Source organism: Tinamus guttatus, unplaced genomic scaffold, assembly GCF_059628265.1.
Source record: "Tinamus guttatus ecotype Peru unplaced genomic scaffold, ASM5962826v1 Tinamus_guttatus_pri_ptg000372l, whole genome shotgun sequence".
Lineage (NCBI taxonomy): Eukaryota > Metazoa > Chordata > Aves > Tinamiformes > Tinamidae > Tinamus > Tinamus guttatus.
In genome coordinates, this window is record NW_028288906.1 from 1,000,419 (window position 1) to 1,016,474 (window position 16,056).

The following is a 16,056-nucleotide window of genomic DNA, read 5'->3' on the forward strand; positions in this document are numbered from 1 at the left end:
CCTGTCAACAAGAGTCAGCAGTCTCTTTTGGGTTGCGAAAGCCCTATGAGGCTTTGGCAGTGTAGCACTCTTGTGTGTCAGGGCTCGAGGTTGATGATGACAGAAGCAGCAGCACCGACTGTGTACACAAACACGTACACAGTTGTGTGCTCCGGCTCTCTGTAATGCAATGCAACCCGCTGGGCTCTCTGCTCGTCTCTTCTGCCAAAAAGGCACTGATAAGAAGCCAAGCTTAGCACAGTAACGAATTCAAGTATGTCTTTGGCTAATAAAAATAGCAAAGTGGCTAAGGAGACCTTTGTAGGTCTACTACAATTAATTCCTTTTCCAGGATTATAAAGTAATGAATTTGGGTTTTAGTTACAGTGTTAAGTTAGCCTGAAATCTGCATTGCTTTGGCCAGGAAGAGGCAGCCTCAGTTACAAAGAAAATGCACTGCAAGTTCCCACACGTAGTAGCAGAAGTGTTTGTAATCAGCTGGGCCAGCTCTATCACCACCATTGTTGGGGCTGCAAAGTCCCACAGCCTCATATTACCAACCTGGAGCAGGGACATGCTAGCACTGCTTTAAGAAATGCAAAGGAATCAAGGGCTAGCAACCCATCCAGGCAAGTAACAACTACTGGAATAGATTCTTATTTCATCACTGGGCCACAACATCTCCATTCTGAGCAAGGATCCTGCTTAAGCCCCCGGGGCTTATACACACTGGCTTAAATCATGGTGAAATGGCTCTGCTGGAAGCCTATTGCCTTGGTGCTTTCGGGAAAGCACCTCGCCCACAGAGTGACTCCCACCTTTCCACAGCCAGAGGCGGTCTAACTTCGGCTTTGCGACCGTCCGGCGAGGCACACGGCTTAGCGCCCTACGAAGGGCTCCGGCCTGCTACGGCCTGCTCCCAACGGCCCCAACGGCCCCAACGGCACCCAACGGCTCCCGCACGCGCCCTGCCCCGCCCCCCGCCGGCGCCTGCGCAGTGCGGCCCGCGCGGCCGCGCCGCCAGCGATGTCGTCACCGCGCGCCGCCATCGCCCCGCCCCCCGCCCAACGACGCTCCCGCCCCGCGCATGCGCGGCGCTCCCTCCGCCCCGCTCCGGGGACGCGCGGCGGCGGCGGCGGCGGCAGCAGCGGCAGCAGCGGCAGCAGCAGCGAGTCCCGCGGGCGGCCCGGCTTGGCCCGGCCCGGCGGCGCCATGCAGATCACGCTGAAGACGCTGCAGCAGCAGACCTTCCGCATCGACATCGACCCCGAGCTGACGGTGCGGCGGCCGCCGGGGCCCCCGAGCCGTCCCACTGCGCGAGGGCCGCGTCGGGGAGTGGGGGGCGGCCGCGCGGCCCCGCCGCCGCCGCCGTTCGGCGGTTCCGACCCGCCTGCGGACGGGCTCCCGCCTGCTGAGGGGTTGGTCCCGGCTGCCAGGCCCGGGACTTGTTGCTCGCGAGCGGCTTCGCGTCCTTCCAGCAGCTTCTTCCGCGGCGCTGGGCCTGCCCAGCCTGCCGTACTATGCTATATGCCCTATATATTTATATACATAAATACATGTGTTTATATACGCTATCCACCATACTGCATACTAATATACACTCTATGCATGCTATCCTCTATGCCGTATACTGTAAATACTTGCTGTAAATGCGCTTTCTGGTCAGAATGTGAAGCGGCCCTCTTCGTTATAATTAAGCGGTCATGTTCTTGTTTTGCAGCTTTTGCATCAGCACTTTATGTTTTTTCTTCCTGCTTTATCACCAGGTTGAATTTCATAACTGGGGACATGTTTTGATAGCAACATTGCCTTTGGTTGGTATCAAGCTGTGTTTTGAGATAGGGGCCTGGGGGGTGTTTTTTAGTTGGGTAGGTATTAGGCTTGAACTCTGTATTTTGTGTACGTTTTGGGCAAAGACTGGTGGATTTTGGCTGATTAAACAGGACCAGAGACAGCCCTGCTGTGGAATACACGGGGCTCGCCAACAGTGATAGATTTTCTTAAGTTTTGGGGAAAACACCTGGGGTTTCACATTTCTCATTAGGGAGGTGGTTTGTAATGAACCTGGTATTGGGAGCAGAGCTCTCAGTGCCCAGTACCTCCCTGAGCCTTGTCCAGCATGAGCCACAGCATTTACCTGCCGTGAAAAGCTCATCCTCCTCGTGGTGGCTGCCTGTGAAGGAGTAAGTTACACTCTGCGTTAGAGGCAGGTAATTAATAAGCAGTGTCTGAAGCTGATGCAGATCTGCAGCTGCACCTCTCATCTGTGTGATGACGTTGTGGGCTTGTAATTCTGGTGTTCGTGCTGCGTTCGCCACTGCATAGCCACAAAATACACTTCTAAAAAGTTGTTGTCTCGACAGGTTAGGTTCTTAACTCATAAAGTGAAATACCCGCCTTGAGTAAGTACGTCCTCTTTCTTTTCCAGTTTCTCTGTGCTGTTAGCCTAAATGTCCTGCTTTTCCCCAAGGGGAGGAGGAACGCCAGGAATATTCATGATGGTGGTCGTCCTTTGGCAGGTTCCACTTCATGTTGTTTGCACATTTCAGTGTGGATTTCACATTTTGGTGTTCTGTTACAGTGTTTAAGCCTCTGGGGAAATGCTTGCCTACTTAAGTGCCAACAGGAAGCTTCCCTGTGGAAGTTGGGGCTTCTATATATTCCAGTAAATTCTTCATTTATGTGTGTTTACCGTTAAACGTGCGTGCTGGGGTTTTTGAATGTGCACGTAATATCCCCCAGCTGTTTTGAGCTTGTGGTTTTTAACTTGAGGACTTTGGACTAGATACTAGTGTAAGACGTGCAAAATATCTGGCGTAGGGGTTCCAGCAAAAACAAATGGAAGATGAAGTGGTACAAAGGGTATATAATAAAGAAAAAGTGAGGAGTGGCCTGTGTTTGGGTTTTCCAGCTATAATAGGTATACTTTAGGGGGAGAGAGAAAAACAAAGCAGAAAAGACACAGCTCTGAAGATTTTTTTGGAAAGAAGCTGTCCTATCAGAAAATGCACATTCTTTGCTATGTAGAGGGTTTAAAAAATTATCACTTGTGTAGCGATAAGAAAGCAGTACAGGTCAAGGAGATTGTCTCTAATGTATGTATGGGAGAGTTCTGTAATAAAGAAATAATTTGATTTAGTTCTCTTTGGAGGACCTTTTGTTTGTCTGGCATTAGATAATTCCAAATTAATCTTATCTGAATGTCCAGAGTACTATCTGTGAACCCCTACATGTGTGAACCCCCACAAAAACAGAAGTTTGATTAGCTCGCAAAATATAGAATAAATCCAAGGACAATGAAACCAAAATAAAGCATTCTTTATTTAAATATGCTTTTTAAGCATACTTTTCATCTATTCCTCTTCTGACTGCATCAAGAAAGTATATGGAAACAAGTGATTTTTTTTGTCAAACCCTCTTGTCATTACTTTGTATTTCTGTCTAGATCTAGCTATGGACTCTTATTAAGAAATATACCCACTGATCTGAACCTGAAGCTTAAAGGTTAACCCAATTCTGCATATAATGTAATAGATTGTAAGGAGCATTAGATATATCCTGTAAGAAAGTAAAAATCAGTAATACATAACTGACATAAAAATAATTGATATTTTAAGTTTGCTTTCCTGTCTTCTTGAGGAGAACTGACTCTTGTAATAGTTCTGCAGTAGCCAGAGAATATTGCTGTGTTCAGAAATGCTAAGGTCTGACCTTATGCGGCTTTTAATTTACAAGGAAATGTGAACTTAGCCTGGCTACCGCCAGCCTGCATGGGCTTCAGCACTTGTTAATGCAGCAGCAGTTTATGATAAGAGGATTATTTTTATATTTCCCTGAGAGTCGGAATTCTGAGTGGTTACTTGGAGGAGAAGTGCCCTCATGATCCTTTCCAAAATCCAGAAATGTGCTTCTAGAGTTGTCTTTCCATGTCCTTAAGTCCCAGTATTTTTGTTTCAGCCTCTCACTATGGCTCTTCTAGGAGATTGTTGTATTGCATTTTATCTGCTGGTGTTTTGCTTGAGCGTAAGCACATGCACAGTCAGCAAAGCTGTGAACTTGCAGTGCTCGTACTTGCTGCTTGAGATGTGATAGATGACTCTGCAAAAACGGTAGCTTCGGAGACTGCTAAAGGGCCGTTGCAATTTTGTATTATTTCCTACGCTTTTTCTTTACAGGCTAGCATTTGTAAGTTAATGTTCCCTAAGTATTTACACCTGTTTTACTAACTCTGTTTTCTCTACAAATATTTTATTTCTGTAGCTAGTCCCTCTCTTCCCTTCCCATCCCCCCTCTTGCCTCAGGGTTAGATTTGGACTTTACAAGTCAGAGAAGTTGCTTTGCTTCTTGGCTGAAGAGATCTAGGCTTTCACTTTTGCAGGAATATTTCCCTTAAGTTCAAATGAGTGTTCCAGTCCTAACTTCCAAAGAATTTTGGGGAGAATTATACATATTCCATAAAACTTTGTAAAGGAAAAGTAAAGGGTGCGTAAGCTCTAAATATAACTAACTTATTCATATTAAGAGTGTGTTTTTTATGTGTTAACTTTTTTTTTTCCCTTCCCAAATGCAGTAGCTCTATGAACATAAATTTACAACTACTTTATTTTCTAATGTCCTTGCTCATTTTATCTATCATATCACCTTTACACTGCAGCAAGGCTCACTAGACCCTGCAAGGGCCATTCAGGAGTCCTTGCAAGCCTTCTGGATGTTGCATATTGCTCTGCAGGTAGCATCAAATGACCACAGAAAGGAGATGAATGGGCTTGTAGTGCTGTAAGCTGTAAGTAGTGTGATATAAAGTAGTATGAAGACTGTCTAACTCTGCTGGCTCCTTCTCTGTCATTCCTTCTCTTTGAATCTGATGCACAGTGGAGTCAAGGAAACCAAAAAAAATGGGGCTGAAATGGCTCCTCCTCCCCACTTAAGTGTCCGTGCCTCAAACCTCTTATTTCTGTTTGTTAACAACAAACAGAATGTAAACAAAATTGATTGTATTCTGTCACCCTAGATGAAGGCTGTTATGGCAAACCTAGATAAGCCTGTTTGTAGGTGCTTAACATTAGAAAAAATATTTTTGAAACATATTTTTTATCATGTTGCTTATAGTGTGTGGGATTTTGTTTATGTTTATAAGTTGACTTGTATGCCTGCTCTGCTCATGTTTGAAACCAGGAGGCTTTAATCCTCTTTTTGGAGCAGTGTTTGAGGAATAGCCTTGTGCTTAAAGAAAAGTATGTTTGAAGGTGTACGAGGTTTCAGTTAAGCTAATAAGCATTACCATGCAAGATTCACCACTCAAGAGTATAAGCTTTCTCCTACAGAGAAACCATTGTGGGCTCAGAGAGAGTACTAAGAGTTATCAGATGTGATCTTTCTGCAGTACTTGAAATGCACAGACGGCTGTTTTTTTTTTTTTTTTCCTCCTCCTGCTGTGTTAGGGTCTACTTTGTGTTGGAATACATTTATCTTTTCACATATTGTTGCAAATCTCATCTGTGCAGCCCTTTCAGGCACTGTTTAGCTTCATAAAATTGACCCTAGTGTTTCCACATTTAAACAAGCAAGGTTTAGATCCGCTTGGAAATGTGGGGTAGAAGTGCCTAGAGGCCAGCTGTGAGGTCAGAAAATCCTTTTGTTAATCTCTGGACAATGCATAATAGCAGTTGCTGCGCTGGTAAACTTCACCTATATGGATGAGCCCAGTTTTGGACAGGAGATTAGAAAGGTAGAGGTAATTGCTCAAGAGTAAATGTCAAGGCTAAATTTAGATTTGTACATTGCAAATTTTAGACTGCTTATCTGTTTACCAGGCCATGCTGCTTCTGCCTTTGTATACAAACTTCAGCGTAGTAAACACAGACTGTAAGTGCAGGAGTCTTTTCTACTGTCTACAAAGTTTGTTTTTAAATATGAAGAGAATTCCTTTAAATGCCATGGAGTGTTAACTCTGGCTGTTTTGACTGCTTGGTAAGCTAGCAAACCTGACTGTATTCATAGGACTTTATTTCTTCTATGTATTTTCTTAATTACTGTATCTGTTAGGCCTTTGGGACCTGAAATAGGACAATAATCTGTTAATTCAACAGTGAAGGTGGTCTCCTGGTTAAAAGCTGTGCTCCACTGAGGAAGGTAGTGTAAGTTACTATTGTATGCATAGACTTCTTCCCCAAAACCCTGCTTTTATTATTTGTAGAGGTAGTTAGAACCAAGTGTGTTGTTATTAACAAAGCTATTATAAAGCAGTTACTTGCATAGGCCATTAGTATCATTTGTCCTGGATACTCCAGTAGTTTGCAAAATGCACCTTTAAATTATTGATAATTATTGAATTGTATTAAGGACAGTAAAAAGTGTTGAAATAGTTTTTCTTCATTAGCTTGCTTATCATCTGATATAACTGTACAATTCAAGACTGATTTTGAACAGTATCAGCAGTGTAGTGTGTGGGGAAGCATGTTCTCAAGGGTAGAGGGAGTGAAAACTTTGGAATGTTAAATGTAAAGTCCAAACAAAAGTGTTTGGTCTGCTACCCTCTGCGTGCCCTCATGAGACAAGGGGAGGAGGGTAAAGCCCTTTGGACTGGAGGCTTCCGTGCTTTCATACTTTGAACTGATAGCTCTACCTGAAGGATGACTCCCCTTCTGCCCGCAGTGCTGGGAGAAACCTGATAGTCTGTTGTAGAGGAGTAGTGTTCTTGCACCATGGATTTAAACACTCCACTGGGGGTTGCTTGACAGATTAAAGGAACAAACAGTGTAGGTGGGCTAATAGTGAAGGACTTTAAATGTTAGTCTCAGGATCAATCTTTTTATAGGTTTTTTTTTTTTCTTAATAATTTGTTAAGAATTTTATGTTGCTGGAGTACTAAGACAATAGAAACGTGATGGAATCAAAGAATGCAAAGTTTAAGACTTGTTTTGGTTGCCTTGATAACAAGGCCATGTGTTGGAAGTGGCCGTCAAATGTGCAGCACAGCTTCACTGTTTGGATTCATTAATAGATGAGTCCTTGTAGTTCACCAATCCTGGAATTTCTAGTCAGAGTTGGAATGCTACAGTACTGCACGGATGCTGGCTACCTGCCTACAGCATGGATGGATTTCCGCTAGGGAAGAGGTGGGAGAAAGAGGTACTGGGTTGATATTGACACCACTGTACGAGAATAAACTAAAAGGGCCTGACCAGCTCACAAGCTGAGAGGAGAATTCAGTAGTGCTGTGTAAATGTTTACAGTGGCAAGTACCATGGAAGGGAGAAAAGCTGTTCATGCCTAAAATATAGCACTGGCATAGGAACAGATGAGTGGTAGTAGCCTACGGATTAATTTAGTCTGGAAATTATGAAAAGGCTTCTAACATCAGAAGTGGCTCTGTAGTTGGAGTAGGAGCAAAAAAAAACCTTACTAGTTGTTGGGTGAAGATGGATCAGATCCCACAGATAATAAAGTTTATGGGGAGAGTACGTGACGATGCCGAAAGGGGTTCACCTTAGCTCTGTATCCAGCTTATCCTTGGATTTTAAGAAATTCAGAGATTTATCTTGATTATATTGCACATTCAGAAAACTGTCAGAATAATACTGTTTCCTGCTTATTTTATTGGGAATCAAGAAATGCGGCTTTGTATGAATGTTTTCTTTGTCTTTCCTCTTCCTTCCTTTTCCAGGGAACTGTTTTAGCATATTTTAAAGGGAGATGTGGACACTCATGTGTGAGAGGGAATGGGGCAGTTTGCTTAGCATGCTCGGCTACAAGGAATTGTCTATCTAGATGTCGGTTACACCGGGTATGTCTAGGTCTCGGACCTGTCAGGGTCTGGTACGTATTTGGAATATTTCAGTTTTTTTGTTCGTGTATTGGTGAGCTGTGGCTCAGAAAAACACATTGCAGGGCATCTTGTTCTTGAGCAGAGTGTACTGAGTGTAGACTCTGAAAAACAGGAAGAGTTACAGATCTTAATTTAAAGAAGGTGCAAATGTTTGCAGTCAACCAGTTTGTTCTAGTGCTGTTGCAGTGGCTTTTTGAGTCTTTAGGTTATTTACACATACATTGATATTTATCCTTAAATGTGGGTTGTCCTATAATATATGTGCTATCTCTTTGATTCTGTATTTATTAGAACAAAAGAAAAAGGAGACTTTTAGAGTTTAAAATACATTTGAGTCCTAATTAGGTGGAGTTAAGCTAGGTAGCCTGGAGGTATGGTTTATGTATATGCTTTATTTCAGTTGGGAAAAACATGTCATAGTGTTGTGGATGAAGAGGGGTGACTATATATTTAAACTGCTTTCTAAAATCATCAAATCTGGGCTTGCTTACCAAAATTAACTCTCACTTAACCTTGAGCTTATGGTGATACTGGTGTCCGGGAGATCTTGTACATGGTTAGGAGACCTGGTTTGCTAGAGGCAAAGTTTGAGAAACTGCGGTAAACTGCAGCTCGTCAAGCTGCTAGCTGCAAGGCATTTCTTTTCCAAAGAGCAGTGAGGGTGCTTCTGTCTTTCCCTGAAGATGATTTTTTCTCTCTTTATTTATTTATTCTTGCTGGTTAAATTAAGAGTATGAATATATTTTCATTAGTGGTTATTAACTTTTCAGCCCTTCCAACTAGAATTGCAAAGCAAGTTTATCTACCAATAACAGATCACTGGTAAATTTGGTGTATCACATGCTACCTAATACTTTTCAATTCTAATAACTAGAATGCCTTCTGCAGGTGAAGTGTGTCTGGTCTGTCAGGTTAGGCAGCATGAAAGCCAAAAGAACAGACAGACGCTGTTTACAGAAACTAATTTTAGCCTGAGTGTTTTTTGAACTGGTGCCTCTAGTGGCAGAATCCTTGCATGTATAGCAGAATGAATTCTTTCACTTATTCAAGCTGTAGGAGTTTTAAACTTTTTTCGTTTTTTCATTCACTGCTCTGAATGGATACAGTTGCTTAAATCAGTGAAACAGTGGAATTACTTTTTAAATGAAAATAAATATTTTTAGCTATACCTGTTTTAATTTTACAATAATTTTTACATTATATTACCAACAATATTACATTTTTAAATTGAACAAACTATTTTTTTTGACTTTTCAATAAATAATGCAAATGAAATTATCAATTTAAATAACTGCTTAAATGAATCCATTTGAGATGTGATGGAGACTCCCCTTACATATTTTATATATGTCCTGTTTTATTGGAACAAATTGAGCCACATTACATAATTTCTTAATATATAATTAGGAACTCATGATCTGTTCAGTTACTGTCAGTCAGAGGAATATATTAAATCTCTGAATCGCGACAGTTTAGTTTTTAGACTACCATGAAATTTTGTTTAAATGAGAGGGTAAAGTTAATCATCCTTGCTTTTGCAAATAACAGTGTATGTGTATATAGTTAGTTAGAAAGCTAGTGTAGATTATTTGAACTATTTTAAGCTTAAGTTTTATTTAGGTGTGTGTACAACATCAGTTGAAGAAATGTGTCTGAGGACTGAATTAGTTTGTGTTTGAAGTTAGTCTGTTCTTAAATTGATTGTATGGCAAGCTCGAAGAATGTAGACCAGTGTTGAAAACTGATCTGGTTTCTATAGCACTTCCATTTTTCATTATTTATATATATATATTGAATTCCTGTAGGCAACTAGTCATGGCTGCCTGTATTGGCTTGTCTTAGTCAGAGATTATGTCACTTCTTTAGTCTGGTTCTGCATTCAGTTCTCAGTTAACTTATATGGCTTCTTGTGATTCTCTACTATGTTAATATCCCTATTTTTCTGCAAGCTCTTCAAGTCGAAGGGATTGTTTAGCATCCTGTCTGACCAAGTTGTCATCGCTCCGGTAGTTAGACCATTGCCAGAGTCTTATACTGTGTTGCTGTGTAGTTGTCGTAGGTGTAATTTCTTTTAGAAAAAGCACAATTAGGTGGCTGTGATGAAAAACACGCAATTGGTAGAATCAGCAGAACTGAAATTACAGTTGTTGATCATGGAGCAGCAGCCTGGAGCAATCTCTCAACGGGTTGGGAAGACGCTCTGCCTGTCCTAAGCTTCACTCACCTCTGCCTAACGTGGGACATGTCACCTGGTCAAAATCTGGACATGGAGGAGCTCCGGAGATGCCTGGCACTGAGATTGTGCAGCCACAAGCGTTGTGCTCGGCACCTCCCCCCCTTGACCACTGGCACCGCTGCTTTTGTCAGACAGCAAAAGGAGCAGTAGAGAGATCGCTTTTCTGCAGCGTTGTAGCGCTCTTGACATCATTAATCACCCTCGTGGAGAGACAATGAACATCCAGGCTCCTCCGCATGGGTCTAATTACTGTGTAGTAATTAATGTGTACGTTTAGTCTGTCCTGACTTAATTCGCAGAGCTAGTAAAAATGGTGTCAAGAGTGGGATCTAAAGGAGGTTTTAGGACTGTGAGAAGAGGTTTGCATATCTGTGGTGCTGTCTGATGAACATCTGTGAGGCTGAGGCAGCCGATAACACCTACTAAATTTTCTCGGGGGTACTCTTGTGAAACCCAAGAGTTCCTAACTCAGGATTAGGAGCCTAGTGGGAAGTGTAAGTAGTACTTTTGGGGGTAGTGTATTAACCACATATATAGAGGCTAGCACCAACTCCCACTTGATAGGGGCCAGCAGAAGCCCTGTATAGTAGAAGCTGGTTTTGTTCTTATTACAGGAAACTGGAAAATCCATAAAGTTGTAATATGGCCTTGTACCCCTTGCATCTTGGGTGTTGACTTGTTGAGGGAAAACTCAAGGGATTCAGAAAGACATCAGTGAGTACTCGTCATTACTGCTGTAGAAGTGTAAGGGGAAACCTTTGATGTCTCAACTGCTTGGCCTCTCAGAATTGGAGATAGCACCTCCGTTGATGCTGGTTGCAGCTTATATGGTGCACTGACTATTACAAGCCAACCAAGATATTCTTGGTTGTCTACGTGGTGCTGTCAAAGAACTGGAAAGTCAAGGGGATGGCTGCTTCACCCCTTCAGTGTCCTCGTTTGGACAGTGCAAAAATGCCATGATGTTTCCAGTCGAGCTGTAGGCTGTCTAGGTTTGTGTGACCTAATTCCTGCCCTCAGCAGCAGTACCAAATATGCCAAAACTGCGCTATAAGCTTGAAGTGAAGGTTGTCAGAATGCTGCTTGATACTCGACCATGCTCCTATCTGTCGTGTTTTTCTTGGTTCCTCTGGCCTCTGAGTATGAACTACAATTTACCTAGAGAGAGCTTCAATACACTTGGAACTGCCTGGGGGCGGGAGGGAAGTGTATCCCCACCATCTGTGGTGGGCTCATACAGAATGTTTGGAAGCCAGTGCCCCAGGTCACTTGCAGTGCATAAATGACAGTCTCATATGGGGAGCACTGTCAAGAGGTGGATAACAAATGCTAACAGCCAGTTGGAATTTTGTTGCCAATATTTTACTGCAATAAATATCTGAAATCAGTTACATGGGTCCAATTACTGCATAGTAGTTAATGCATATGTTTAGTCTGTCCTAATCTATGCCACAATATTTATCTTTTAAAACTTATTTATGTGTGAGAGGGGTTTTGCTTTAAGTTCCTTGTAGGGAAAATGTAACTGGAATAGAACTCAAGCAGTAAAACATGAAGAAAATAAAGGCCAGTAGGCACCTGAACACAGAGTTGCCTCTGCTTGACAGAGTGCAGTGGACATGAAATGCATCTCGTTTATTTCCATGAAAACAGATTATATGTACTGATCGTATTGCCGGATTTGTGTATTGTATATTTGTGGCAGATGTTGTGGGCAGCATCAGTAAAAGGAGAAGCTTTGAAACATTACCGTTAAGTGATTAGTATAAGTACATATGTACGTGAAGAGGTAAGCTCTGTGTTAAAGGGTAGGTTTTGAAAATATGACAGATTTTAACCTCACTGAGGCTAATTTGCCTGAGTGGAAGCAGACCATTTCCTGGAGATGTTCGATGTATCTAATTCTTTAAAAATTACAATCATTTGATTGTATATGTGTGGCCTAAGCTGACCTTGCAAAGATACAGTGAATTACACCCTAAATACTGAATGGGGAGAAATGACAATTTAGACTTTTAGTTTTCAAGGAAAGATGCTTTTGAGCTTTTAAAGGAGTGTAAGTCCAGTGATAGAATGGGTATCATGGGAAGGATGATACAATTGGCAATTTGTTCGCATTAAGTTAAAACTTTATCCTTGTGGAAGGTGTTAGGAATATTGTGAACTGCTGTTAGTTTTGCTGTAGAGATGCAGCTGGTTAGCTGCAGGCTGACAAATAGCAACAGCTTGCTTTCTACAGCTGTCAGGAAAAAAAAAAGGGTTTCTTATTTTCAGTCTTGTCCCATAGACAACAGTGTTCTTGTGTTCTGGATCCCTAGAGTGGTTAAATCACTCTCTGTAGTCCTGCTGGGTCTGATGGCTGAAGTCAGGTGTAGGCCTAGAGAGGACGTTGGCTTCTGCAGAATCACTTGTCTTCACACTAGTTGCAGCTCCTTCGTGAATGTCACCGTTGGATTCATCTCTTTTAAAACTTCCAGGCTTTGAAAGAGTAAGCCTGGTAAAGAGCCTGATAAAGCAACTGAGCAATTCGAATTCAGAGGAACAAAGGGAAAGGAAGAAGGAAACAAAGAAAAAGATACTGAGCACGAGGGTTTTGGCATCAGTTAGAGTGATGTGGAGGCAGGAAGCGTGATTGGTATATAGCAAGTGGATGAAAGACTTGGCTTGGAGTAGAAGGTCAACCTTTTTGATACGTAGTAAAAGTTCACCGCTTAGCACCTGGAAATACTCTTTCAGAGCAGGCAAAGAAAGCAGAGTAGGGAAATGAGTGAGCAGACAAAAGCATTTTCTACTCAGATTTCCCTACCTTTCGGTCTGTCAAAACTTGTACTTGACATGGAAAAAAAATAGTAATCAAATTAAACAGGAGAGAGTCTATACAGAGGGTGAAAAAAATTGGTGTAGGAAGTTTCTAGAATGGCATGTTTGGGAAACTGATGTTCCCCACTTTTCATAGTTACAACAAAGTGTACTTTGTTGTGCACTAATTAAGTGTACAACACTTAATGCTGTACACTAAACCTAATTAAATACAAAGGACTAACAAAGTACAAGTGCAGCATGAAAATTCTTTTAAATTAACAAGACCGTTTCTGTGCTTTAGGTGAAGGCGCTGAAGGAGAAGATTGAATCTGAAAGGGGGAAAGATGCTTTTCCAGTGGCTGGCCAAAAACTAATCTATGCAGGTAACGGATGTTCTGAGATACTGTGTCTGACTGTGCAATGGTGTTTTTCTGGTTTTTCTGTAACACTGATTTGAGGGTTAAGCCTTCTCTAAAACACAAACAAATGAAAAATATCACTGACTCGGGGATGGGAGCTATTATTTTTGAATCAGAGTTTTTGAAATATTGCTGAACGTGTTTCTCTTATCTTTGTTCTGATAACATGACTTACCATCACTCTTATTTGTGGGTCATGTATGATAGATGTAATAGGAGTAGCTATTGTAACAAAAAAATCAAGATGTGAAAATATCAAATTTCATGTTTTTGATCATCTCCTTTTGTTTTTGTCTTGTCTAAAATATTCATCCATATGCATCAGAGAATTTTGAAAAAATAGAAATTTCCTTCCTGGGAGAGGGATGATTTGCTTTATTAGTTCTTATGTACTGAAATAAACCCCCCTACACCCAATCTCTTCCTGTTAGAACCTCTTCTGAGGTTAGAAAAAAACGTACCACGTGTGCAGGTGAAAAGCAGGCTGTGTCAGATGAAGTTTAAAGATACAGGATTATTTAATTTGTCCTTATGCAGGCTTGTTTATTGGCTTCTACCGGACCAGTCCATTCTGGCACAAGTACACACGTTTGTGTGAATTCGTTTCTGGGTTCAAAAGGTTCTGCCCCAGGGCTGGCATGGAACCTGCTGAGTTTGAGGTTTTGTTTGTTTGTTTTTAAATCTGCTGCTTTTTCCTCTCAAGCCAAATTTGAAAGAAGTTTGGATCTTTTTACTTTTCCAGTATACTGCTTGTAAACAAGCTTTTGCTGTTTCTCCGCTTCTAGTAAGCTAATCTTGAAGAGGAAGCAAGAAACCTCTCCTAGTTTATAGGAACCCTCCGAATTATGCTGCTTAACAAATTTTATTCCCCTTACCTTTGAGTGAAGGCAATGCACATCAAGACCATGAGGGCAAGAGTCCCTTACATAGTGCAGGAAAACAATCAAGTCTTTTTTGCTTTTTTTTTTAAAACAAAAAGAAAAAAACTGCATTCTTTGCAGTCAGCAGGACCAAAATGTGTCTTTCTGATTCTGGTTTACATGGTATATTCCACTACTGCTGAGAATGATTGTGAGAATGGGCATCTTAACTTTGAAATGGGAAGTGACCCTGGATACACCTTCAGAAAATGTTTCTGTTTAAATTTTAAACTGTTCTCTAAAAATTCTTCTTCTACTAATAGAAATGCTATTTCTAGGGCAGTTAACTGTAAAATAACATCTGTGTGCATGTGTATATATATATATTATATAGACCTACATTTAATATATTTTAAATACCTATGTTTAATATATTTTTAATTCTTCTATGAATTAGTCAAACATACTTTGTTACAATACCATCTCTGCTTAACAAGTATTATAGTTGGTAGCATAGCAAACAAAGGTTTCTGATTTTGACTCATAATTCTGTTTTATCCTTCTGCCGAAATATCTGTGTATAAAACAGTTTTAGCTTTTCATAGCTCTTTAGCTTTCTGTTAAGTATAAATTAGTAAAAGTGCAAAATCAGAAATTTGTCTCCTGCAGGTAAGTTTATGCTATTACAGGGAGCTTCATGTCATTTACTAAATTTGAAGGGCTAACAAGACAACAAAGAAACATGAATTTTCAAAATAATGATGTGGAATGCATCCAGCACCTTCTCTAAAGTTATCAAGTTGGGGGTAAGGTACTGCTTTCAAGCAGCTAAAACTGTGGATATCATAGAAAGTAAGTCGCTTAGAGATGAACTGCTAAGGTTTCATGGCTAAAGTACATTTCCTAGTATTATTAATGTTCTTATATCTGCATAAAACTTATTTTTTTTTGAATTTTGGAACTTCATGTGAATGACTCCCAGGAGGACTGTCTAATGATCTGGTAAATGACCTTTTGCTAATTTGTATCTGTTTATCTTGCTAGGTAAAATCCTTAATGATGATACAGCTCTTAAGGAATACAAAATAGATGAGAAGAACTTCGTGGTGGTTATGGTGACAAAAGTGAGTGATCCTTATTTTTCAAAATTTTTTTTTTCCTCAATATAATTAGTGATTGTAAATGCATACCCTTGGAAAAAAATCTGAAAGTTTTAGTCAGCAGTAAAATGATTATGGGAATAGAGTTGAAACATCAGTTTCTCTTAGCAGATCTTAATGCCCCAGGTTATTGTGTCAAGCTGAACGCTTAAACTGGGAGAGGAAGAAAATGTGCAAATCGGCAAACCTCTAAGTTTAAGGGACAGCTATGGCTTGTTAAAGAGAATGACTGTGACACTTGTTTGAAATGCCTCTCCTCTTGCCCTGCTACTAGATTGCTTCCCGGGACTCGAGCCATTTCTCTGGTAGGCATCCCAGGGCCTGCGGATCTGAGACGTCTGGCTTTTGTCTCTGTCCCGAGAGGTTAACTTTGGGATTAGAAGTCCCCTTCCTGACAAAGCACACCCGTAGCTCAAGTGTCCTTTGCTTTTGTTTGGTGTGGGCTCGATAGTTTCTCTATTTGAACATACCTTCAGGCAAACTAGAGACTAGGACTCAGGAAAAGAGACTTTTGTCAGTAGAGCCAGGAGAAACAGATGGGATTTCAGAACAGGGATTTTTTTCTTCTCCGTTACTTAAGAATACTTAAACTTGCTAAATGTAATACCTAACCTATGTGTAGGAATTAGATAGTTCTTTAATGCCATGAACCGATGAGTGAAATGAGGAAACTGGGGCATTCCTTGAGTTGAAGTCAGCCTTCTGCAATGTGTGTATTGCTGTGCACACTTAAGTGTTTGAGTTTAGTTTTCCTTCTCTTGACTTTCTTGAC

The 16,056-nt window shown here is 41.1% G+C and overlaps 1 protein-coding gene across 1 annotated transcript in view; it reads left to right on the forward strand.

Annotated features, from left to right (window-relative positions):
* The first annotated feature begins 1,153 nt into the window (after positions 1-1,153).
* Positions 1,154-16,056, forward strand: part of RAD23B (RAD23 nucleotide excision repair protein B) — a 30,047-nt gene continuing 15,144 nt past the window's right edge. The window contains exons 1-3 of the mRNA XM_088530423.1: positions 1,154-1,257; positions 13,147-13,228; positions 15,169-15,248. Of these exons, the coding sequence (XP_088386549.1) occupies positions 1,192-1,257; positions 13,147-13,228; positions 15,169-15,248 (228 nt within the window). The 5' untranslated portion in view covers positions 1,154-1,191. The remainder of the gene's footprint in view (positions 1,258-13,146; positions 13,229-15,168; positions 15,249-16,056) is intronic.